Below are 10,646 nucleotides of genomic sequence, written 5' to 3' on the forward strand. Positions count from 1 at the left end.
AGTACCCGATTATATTCACTGCTGACGCCCCGCTGTAGTGAAAAAGTGGTGTCAGCGTGCCCCCAGAGAGAAGGAGACGGTCTAATGTTAGATACACGGATAGCTCCAGAAAGGCGGCGTCTAAAATAGAAAAACTATATTGCTCTTCTGTAGAACATTCATGTCACTGCAATCTCTATCATTTCCACTTCCTCTCTATAGTTTACCCTCTTTCATGCATGCACTTGCACATGTGCGCACACACACACACACACACACACACACACACACACACACACACGCGCACACACACAGTCAAAGAGCGTAATGCCTTATGCTGGAAGCGATACAAATAACCCAAGAGAAGGGATTGGTTTGGTAAACCTCCCTGTAATCTCATCTCACAGATGTAATTAGTCATAGAGCACGGCCAGTGATACATATGTAATCCCTCTGTGGGGGGAACAGGTGCACCGGGGAGCTGCATGGGTAGGAAACAAGCGCGCGCCAGCGCCACGCTACTGCCGTGCCAGCTCATCCGGCCCCCTTTCCCCCCAGAATTACACCGCTAAAAAAAGAAGCTGCGCTCGCTTTAAGGCGGGCTGGATTACAGGGAGATCTATCAATCAATTGCAAAGGTCTTTTCAATGTGGGAAAAAAAAGCAAACAGACATCAGGCATTCTGCACACCGTAAATACTGCTTAAAAAAAAACAAAAAAAAAAACGGGAAGGGCTTGCCAAATGCACACATTGCCAAATATACAAATGATGCTCCACCTAATAGCCTGTAAGAACCATTTAAACAAGTGTAAACATTGGATTTAACATGGATGGAGAATTATTTCAATCTGGTCCAAATCATCTTCATCAACCTGATCATCATAATCATATCCCGCCCATTTCCCTCTCCGATGTTGCAGGCAATTGATGCACTGTTGCAGACAGCCTGTTGGGAAGCACTAGAAAGGGGGCACAGTGGTTTGCCGTGCGTTCTATGTGAAAGAGAGCATAGAAGAGGCGAGAGCGCAGAGATCACAGAAACACACGCACACGGGCAACACGGGCAACCCTGCTCCCCCTGCTTCAGACTGAGAGAGAGAGAGGACAGAGAGAGGATAGAGGATAGAGAGGGACGGAGAAGCAGGGGAGGAGGTGCAGTTCCCCAGTGGCACCAGCAGGGGGTGTATTCACAGGTCTAAGGCCGAGCACAGAGGTACCACACACACACACACACACACACTGATCACCATGTTAAAGTGTTGCAGTTCTTCCTCCTCATCCATGGTAACACCATGTAGGTGCTGTGACAGCCAGAGAGAGAGACATAGAGAGAGGGCTTGAAAATAGAGCTAGAGAGAGAGAGCTTGATAAAAAGAGAGAGAGTTTGAGAAATAGAGAGAGAGAGAGAGAGAGAGAGAGAGAGAGAGAGAGAGAGAGAGAGAGAGAGAGAGAGGCTGCAGCCTGACTTAGTGACGGCTGAGTGTCTCCCATGAGCTACCACTGAGGATTGATTCTTCTGGCTCTATGTGTGTGTGTGTGTGTGTGTGTGTGTGTTTGTGTGTTTGTGTGGCCGTGCTTCTGTGTGTGCTGAAAAGTGCGAGCATTAGACAGATGTGGCCTGATGGATAGATTGACTGTTGGGGTGGATGGATGGATGAACGGAGGGCTGGATCTATGGAGGAAGGGAAGGATGGATAGACGGAGAGAGGGGGCGGTGTGTGGGTGGGTGGATGGATAGAGTGGATCGGCTGGAGGCCATACATTATATATAGAGCCAATCTGCTCTCAGGGCAGCCTCCAGATCCCCCCAGCTCCTCCTGACTCAATCTTTCTGCACACACACATACACACACACACACACACACACACACACAAACACACACACAGTGTACACACACACACACACACACACACACACACACACAGACAGATACACAGTGTACACACACAGATACACAGTGTGTACACACACACACACACACACACACACACACACACACACACACACAGAGGAAGCAAGATAAAAAGACATGGAGGGAGAGAAAGAGGCAAACCAAAATAAAACCCCAATAAAAGGAGGGCTTTTAACATATTAAATCCAGCAGCAGAAGAAGAAGCGTCTCCGGGCCCCCCCTCCGCCAGACATCAAACGGCTCAGGACGGATAGAGCAGAGAGGAGCCATTTATTTTGCCTGGCTAATAAAAGCAGAGCGCCGCGCCGAGGCTCTGCCAAGACTGGGAGCGACAAAGCGCCACAGGCAGCAAACCCCCCTCTGCACACACACACACACACACACACACACACACACACACACACACACACACACACACACACACACACACCCTCCCCCCCCCCCCCCCCACCCCCCAGCCCCTCCCGTTCTTGACATTCAAGAGATACTCTTATTTATTTAGTAAATTTACTTACTAAGGAGGTCAGAAATGAATTATTTGGCGAAGATTTGCCTGGGAGCACTTCTCTTTCCTGCTCTCCTCTGCGCTTCTTTCGCTTCAATTTCCCTTTGATTTGGCCCGGCATGCTTTTTTATTTGTGTTTCTTTTCTTCCTCTTCTTCTCCTTCTCCCTCTTCTTCTCCCTCTTCTTCTCCCTCTTCCTCTTCCTCTTCTTCTTCTTCTTCTTCTTCTTCTTCTTCTTCCCCGTTCCCTCCTGCAGCTCCAGGAATGTTCTGTTGTCGGGCGCGAGTCGCCGTTGGCCGTGAGTTGCCGGCAGCGCCGCTAAAATAGTCGTTTTTTGAAAATGATGTCCTCTGAGGCGGCTGCCAAGACAGCTTTATACCTTTGAACAGCACCGGCTCTGTTCCCCCCCCCGTGGTGGCGTACAGAACTCCTACACCGCCGCCTCACCGCCCCACCACAGCCGGCTCCTCGCAGCCATCGCGCGCTGTAAACCAACAGGTTTGTTTCCTATTCAGAGAATGCGTTTTGCATTTTTTTTTGCATCGGGGGCGAACATAGCTGTTCTGTAAACCGACTGAAAACGAGCGCGACAATAAAAACAACACAACACCGGGTGTTATTCCCTACATTGCCTTTCTAATCATAATTCCGATTACAACCGGCGCCGGCATTTCAGCGCCTTTAAATAGGCCAAATGTCTTCCCGTATATTGCCCATAAATAATCATGTGCATAAAAAGCCACAACGCGGCGCCTGCTGTGGCGCCGCGTTGCAGCAAAACACGTCTTTAATTACCCACTTCCTGCTTTAAAGCCCTGTTTACTCCTGAGAAGAAACGGCCGTAAAGTCATTAAGAAGCGGAGAACACGTCTCTATTATCCCCTCGCAAGCGCCGATCAAACTGATTAGTGGAACTTTAACGGAGAAAAAAGGAAACCTTCGTTTTACATTCCAGCCAGCTGGCGGTGGAGGGAACTCTCTGAGGGCATGCAGAGCGGGGAGGGGGGTGTGTGTGGGGGGGGGGGGGGGGGGGCCTTGGCGTCGCACTTTATCAAGATTTAATCACGGGCCCGGCCTCCGGCCACAGGATATCAGAACTACCCCCCCCCCCTCCCCCCCACCCACCCCTCATTCTTTCACACCGTGTGATGAGGCTGGATGTGTGTGAGCCATGTGCATGTCTTCAGGGAGAGGGGGAAATGGTGTGTGGGTGGCTGTGTGTGTTGTGTGTGTGTGTGTGTGTGTGTGTGTGTGTGTGTGTGTGTGTGTGTGTGTGTGGAGATGACAGCCAATGAGGTTGCGGCTGACTAGATTTACGTACTTCCTGGCAAGGGGGAAAGTGTGTGCTTGTGTGTGTGTGTGTGTGTGTGTGGGTGTGTGTGTGTGTGTGGGTGTGCCGGTTTCATTCGAGGGTGAAACCCCCCTAATGGAGCAGGTGAACCACAGACACGGGACTCCCCGGCTAACCACGTGTTTGCTCAGTCGAGTGCAAATGAGGTCTGAATGTTTCCGAATGTTGCCCTTGGATCTGAATCAGCTCTTTAAAACCACCGCGGGAGGAGGGGGGCGGAAGAGGGGGGGGGGGGGGACAGGGGTGAAGGGGGGTGGGGAGGCGTTTTGGAGACTTTAACCGCAGGTTTTCACACGCCAATTTTCTCCCCTCTAAATTCTCGTGCACCTTTTTTTTTTTTTCACTGCTCTTTTTTTTGACCGAAGCGTCGGAGGCTGAGGTGAACGCGAAGAACGGTAACAAGGCGCGGTAACAAGCCGGTTGAACGGGGCGGGAGGAAAAGGCAAATTGGGAAGGAGAGGTGAAAGAGAGCGTGAGAGGGAGATATATATATATATATATAGAGAGAGAGAGAGAGAGACAGAGAGAGAGAGAGAGAGAGAGAGAGAGAGAGAGAGAGAGAGAGAGAGAGAGAGAGAGAGAGAGAGAGAGAGAGAGAGAGAGATATCTAGAGAGAGAGAGAGAGAGTGTAAACTGAAAAACTGGAGGTAGGAGACACATACAGAAAGAGAGAGAGAGAGAGAGAGAGAGAGAACGAGAGAGAGAACGAGAGTGAGAAAGCGAGAGAAACGACGCCGCCACAAAGAGACCACCGGGGGAGCGCTGAGAGAGAGAGGATGGGGCGAGCGACAGACTGGGAGACGTGCCCCCCCCCCCCCCCGTGCGCACGACAAACAAGAGACAGCGTCTGACAGACACCCGGCGTCTCCGGGAGAGCGGAGGTGTCGCTGGGAATGTGAGTGCAGAGTGACAGGCCCTCTGATTGGTCCCAGCAGTGGGGATCATGTCGTGCCACTTCTTATTGCCGGCCGCGCCGTCTCTTAATGGCACGGCCAACATTTACATAGGGCCGTGTGTGTGTGCACGTGCACGTTCGCGTCACGGTGTGTGTGTGTGTGTCACTAAAGTGTGTGTGCGTGTGTTTGTGTATTTGTCACTCTGTGTGTGTTTGTGTCAATGAGTGTGTGTGTGTGTGTGTGTGGGCGTGGGCGTGTGTCATTGTGTGTGTATCAATGAGCGTGTGTATGAGTGAGTGAGTTTATCTCCCTGATTGTGTGTGTGTGTGTGTGTGTGTGTGTGTGTGTGTGCGTGTGGGGGGGGGGTCCTGTGCACGTGTTGTGTTCCGCACACAAAGCCCCCTGGTGCACCTCATTAATCACACAGACTGCCAGCCACGTCACACACCCGCCAAATGCCAACCAACGGCAAGCGCCAAATGGCACGCATGTGTGTGTGTGTGTGTGTGTGTGTGTGTGCACGTATGCCTCTATACTTGTTGCCGTTTGCATTAGAAAGAGAGGCCAGTGATGACTTCGAGTGATGCTAATGAAGGTGATAATGTCAGCCATGATGTCAGCTCTGTTTGGATCAAAGAGGGAGCTTGTGAGGAGAAAACACACAAACAACAACCGGAATAAATAATAATAAAATGTTCAGACATTCAGATCGCAACCTAGCATTTATAATGCCTGCATTATATTATCGGGGACACGCACGCGCACAGGCACACGTTCCTGCGCACGCACAGACACACAGACACACACACACACACACACACACACACACACACACACACACACAGCGATATAGGAACACAAGGCCATGGTAACACAGGATAAACAAGGGCAGACGTACCTACGGTGCTGGGTATGGGTGAAGGGGTGGTGGGTGGTAGAGGAGGAGGAGGAGGGTGCCCTGGGTGGGGGTGAGGGCGGTGGATGGATGGAGGCAGGGTGCGGTGGAGTCCAGGGGCGGGGCTGAGCGCGCAGCCCGCGTGGGAGCAAGGGCTGCTGGGCGGGGGACCTCGGTGGGGGAGGAGTCAGGACTCTGGTGGAGGTGGGGAGGTGGGAGGTGGAGGTGAGGGTGGGGGGTGGGGGGGGGGGATATGGACCATGTTGTGCATCACACAAAGACCTAACACAGTAATCCCCTCATGGAACGCGTTTACACATTTAGGTACGCCTGCGTGTTCCGAGCGTGTGACCAAAACACTGCTGCGTGTGCTACGGCGCTTTCCCCCCCCCGTAACCCGATTCATCACACCTGTCGTCACTTTTATGAGGGACACCTGTGTTTTAAATGATATGCGGCCCATTTCTCCGGATAACGACGGATGAAATAGATACTGCCGCCGCCCCGCCCCCCCTCGACGATTTAGCATCATCGCCAAACGACCCGCGACTCGGATAGAGATGAATCCGTCACTGCGGCTTTAAAAGAGCCCTAGTCAACACCGCTCCGTAATGAAGTGCCAACTGGAAGGATCCGGGCCCCGCCGTCGTCCCTCTAGGCGGCCATGTTGTTCAGCTCAGTTCTCCGCCCCCCCCCCCCCCCCCTCAAGAGTTCAGTGAGAGTTTACTGCCCACACAATCCCCAAACAGCCGCGGTCTGCGACGCCAGTGGGAGAAAACACGCTCACATTATTCAATAGACAAATGCTAATGGCACAGCGCATAACAAAAACAACCACAACAACAACAACAACGACCCATAACTCATAAACCCAAGCATAACAGCGCTGTTGCTCCGTGTTTTTCGCGTGTGCAGGTGCTCGGGGGAGAGGGGGGGGGTCATGTCTCCGTCTCACTGGGGATGTCATACTAATGTCTGCATATGTCCGCGCTATGGTTTTGGCGGTGTGAGTGATGGCGTAGGTGGGGGTGGGTCCCGTACAGGGAGCGTTTACAATCCATCACGCCTCCTTGCCGGCGACAAATGGCGTCTGGCGTTGTCGCGCGGCGATCAAACTGTCAACGCCGCTCCTTGAAAACGGCGCCTACAGTCAACCTCCGAGATTACCTTCCGCATTTAGAGCTATAAAACACGCTTTTGTTTTATTTTTTTCCCCCCTTTCCTCTCCTTTTCCTGCCAGGGACGGAGACTATTTTCTACCGCGGGAGAAATTCGGTCGGCAGTGAAATGGCTTTGGGTGCTTTTCAGCACAGCTCCCCATGGACTTCCCCGTGGAGAGAGAGGCGAATACCCAACAATGGATAGAGCAAAAGTGCCTGAAACCCCCATATTCTCTCCAGCGGGGAGAGATTGTAATGCTTTGGTGGCTCCTCGCCTCCTAATCCCACTGCTTTCTGGTGCGGTAGAAACTATGGTATCAATTCAGGGCTTTTTTCCCTTCTTCTCCTTCTACTTCTTCGTACCCGTTGTCAATGTCACTCAGGAGATCGCGGCGCGGTTTAACACTATGTGGGGTTAATGTTAACACTTTGTCTCACACGCTCTTCAAAGCCCTTCGGGCAAGCTGAAAGAGACACAACTCATCCAAATCGTCCGATCTGCATTATACACCCCTCACCGCTCATTAGACAGACGACAAGAAAAACACACACTATGGTTTCCAATCCCACGGAAAGACGTTTCCACTGTGTCCACCGCCATGCACAAGCCCCTCCTACCGGTTATGGGAGATGGCTGGGGAGGCCGGAGCCACGTCCTGGGCCTTGCGGTTGGAGTTGCCCAGCGACGGAGGCCCCATCCCTGGGCCCGACGGCTGCGGCATGCCGGGGGAGCTGGGGGCCATGGGGTGGTAGGACCGCCCCTGGCTGCCCATGGCGGGGCCCCGGCCCCCGGGGGGAGGCTGTCCGGGCCCCTGGCCGTGCATGGGGCTGCCGGCGTTCATGCCCAGGCTGTTGGTCATGCCCGGCCCGGGGACGCTGTAGCTGGCGTTGGACGTGCCTCCGTAGCCGGACTGTCGGGGGTAGTTTCCTGCAGGACGACATGAACGACAGGGAAGGGCACGCACACGGTCATCGCAAGGACGGCATTAATGGGCGCTGTGTTTGCATTCATCAGCGCTGTGCATTTGTGTTTACTCTTTGAATGTGTTTTACATTTCCTCATTGTCATTTATTTGTATCCCATTATCTTTTTTTATCTTCCATAGTTCCATGTATTTGAGTTTGTTTTTCTATTATGTGCCTTTTCCTTACTTTCATTATTGGAATAACCTTGCATGGGCGTGTGTGTTGTGTTGTGTGTGTGTGTGTGTGTGTGTGTTGTCGGTGGCCTAGTTGCTCTGCATGTGGAAGCGCACTAAGATGTATCGCTATGCGGTGGCCTTCATAAACAAAGGGAGAGGCAGCACTGCAAATTGGCAGCAGATAAGAGCAGGGATTTACTTTGTTTTTCCAAAGAAAGCGCTTATTAAGTACCTGCTGACTCGCCATCTGCTATTCACACACCTACATCAGCGCGAGCCCCCGTTTCATCAAACTTGCATATATACAGTATATATAATGGAGTATATCAAATAAATATTAATGTCACACATTCACAACGGCGCCAGCCTTCTGAGCTTTTTGATTTCATGGTCACTGTGAGGCACAATTGCACACGCTCCCGCAAAAGAAATGAAATGAAATAAAAGAGTACGACATAAATACAAAAAAAAGAACTTTCCTGCTCTCTATACGTAGTCACGGACACACTGTGTGGTTTGGGTGACATTTTTCACAGCTGTAGGTTGCCGGATGGCCATGGGAACAATTGCCGGGCTTAAGGCTGACTTTGTGAAACACTTGAGAAGCATTCTAATCTGCAGCTAATGCCTTCTCCCCTGCCCTGGAGGGCCACAGGGGCTGCGGTGCCAGCAGCCCCACTAAGGCGCCCTTAAACCCCTCCATTTTGGCTCCCAAATCCCAGCTCTACTCCTACACCAGCTGTTATGGTGGCAGGAAAGAAAGAGCCAGAAGAAAATAGAGAGAGAGCGAGGTATGAAATACAGAGAGGGAGGGAGAGAGAGAGAATCAGAGAGAGAGAGAGAGAGTCCTTTACAACCAGAAACATGTCTTTGTGTGCCCTCACACATACAGACCTGCAGAGACTCAGGGAAGCAAAGAGGTAACGTGGCGCTGATGTGCCTTCAACACCGTGTGCGCGCACACACACACACACACCCTTGAGTGGACACACACACACAAACACACACACACACACACACACACACACGAGCGGACGCACACACACACACACACACAAGTGCGGACACTCACAGACTCACACATCTGCGAGCCTGCATGCACACAAAGACACACACAGACACACAAGGGCGCATTCACACACATATACGGGAACACACACACACACACACACACACACACACACACACATCTCACATCTCAACCTGTCTGCTCTGCAGGGGCTGGGACTTGTGAACAGTGATGGTTCCATCCAAATCCCCCCATAAAATAGAGAGGGGGAATGTGACGTCCCCTATTGTGAAGGGGGCTATTTATTTTGATTTGATTAAGGGCGCTTTAGTCGGTCCTCACAGCCTAATCCGCGGAGAATAAATGTCTGGAAAAGGGGATCAAGTCCCTTTAAAACCTGGAGGCTTTTTAAAGGGAAAGTCGAATGACAATATTCTGTGATGTAGAAGCGGGGGGGGGAAAAAAATAGAAGGATCGACCCAAAAAAAACACACACACTCCACAAACTCCCAAAATGGAAATGAGTTCTGTGTCCTCCAGCCGCTTTCCACCGAAAGGCCCGCGAGTCCCACGCAGAGAGCGAGAAAAATAAGAAGAGAGCAAAGCAAAAGAACAGAGAGAATGAAGAACAAAAAGAAGACGAAGAAGGAGGAGGAGAAGAAGGGGAAGAAAAACAGCCGAACCCTAGATATCCATGATAGGATTTATATTAAATCAAAACACCAGTCTTTCCCAATGAAAGCTGGCAGCTCGGGCTGAATTTGTCCAGAAATTGTGATGAAATCTGCAGCAGTGGGAGATGAGAAAAGAAGAGACGGATTAGATGTTGGGAGGCTTTGGTGCGCTGGTGAGCAGGGCACGGCTGACACCTGTCAGGGCTTTTGGGGGGCTGTAATGGGGGGGGGGGTGAGGGGGGGGGCGGGCTGCTGGGAGAGAAGGCTCTAGCATTTGCCTACAAATGCTGGAGGTTAGGTAAGAGAGTGTGTGTGTGTGTGTGTGTGTGTGTGACAGCATATATACTATATATGCATGCTTTATACAAATAAGGTTTGGAGCTCATCCCGACCCATGGAGAGACAAGTCCCTTGCAGCGCCCCCCCCCCCCCCCCCCCCATCCCCCCATGCTCCCAGGGTAAAGGACGGCATCCAACAGAGCTGAAAGCCCTGGGAACGCTGAGCCCTACTGCTCCTCTGGCTTCTCTTCCAACCCTCCCTCCCTCCCTTCCTCCCTCCTCCCCTCCCTCCACTCGTCCTCCGGGGCTCCGGCGGACAGGATGCAGCACAGTTCCAGGCCCCAGCAACCAAACTCTCTGGCCTCCTCTGCGCTGGCCAGCTGCTGAACTCCATGTCGTGGCCCCCTGCCACAGCATTCCTCCATAAGCTGCTCCCTGCTAAACACTACACCCCACCAAGTCGGCTATAAGGGGGGCGGTTTGCGTCTCAAATCACCTCCCGGACCGCTGTTTGCATTCCCTGCAGCCCCATCTGGATCGCCTGGTTGTGTGAGAGAGAGTGTGTGTGTGTGTGTGTGTGTGTGTGTGTGTGTGTGTGTGTGTGTGTTTTTTTTTTTCTTCCGGTAAGTATTTTATTTCTATCTTTGGCAGCCGAAGCAGAAGGCCCTCCAGCGTGTTTGTCTGGACGCCTGCGTGATGAGTCCTGAACTGCGGCGATGAGCCAATCGCGGGTTCGGGGGGGGGGGGGGGGGGGGTGATGTGTCATTAGGTTCAATGTCACGTGGCGGTACAGATGTCGGAACGGAACGGGGGGCCCCGCCGGCTCGGCGGCGATGGGAATGC

The 10,646-nt window shown here is 52.3% G+C and overlaps 1 protein-coding gene across 1 annotated transcript in view; it reads right to left on the reverse strand.

Moving 5' to 3' along the window:
• LOC311361905 (AT-rich interactive domain-containing protein 1B-like) overlaps positions 1 to 10,646 on the reverse strand; it is a gene marked incomplete at its 5' end in the record, with an annotated part of 52,032 nt that overhangs the window by 22,776 nt on the left and 18,610 nt on the right. The window contains 2 exons of the mRNA XM_084481703.1: positions 5,645 to 5,734; positions 7,318 to 7,627. Of these exons, the coding sequence (XP_084337829.1) occupies positions 5,645 to 5,734; positions 7,318 to 7,627 (400 nt within the window). The remainder of the gene's footprint in view (positions 1 to 5,644; positions 5,735 to 7,317; positions 7,628 to 10,646) is intronic.

Source organism: Micromesistius poutassou, assembly GCF_964030765.1.
Source record: "Micromesistius poutassou genome assembly, chromosome: 17".
NCBI lineage: Eukaryota > Metazoa > Chordata > Actinopteri > Gadiformes > Gadidae > Micromesistius > Micromesistius poutassou.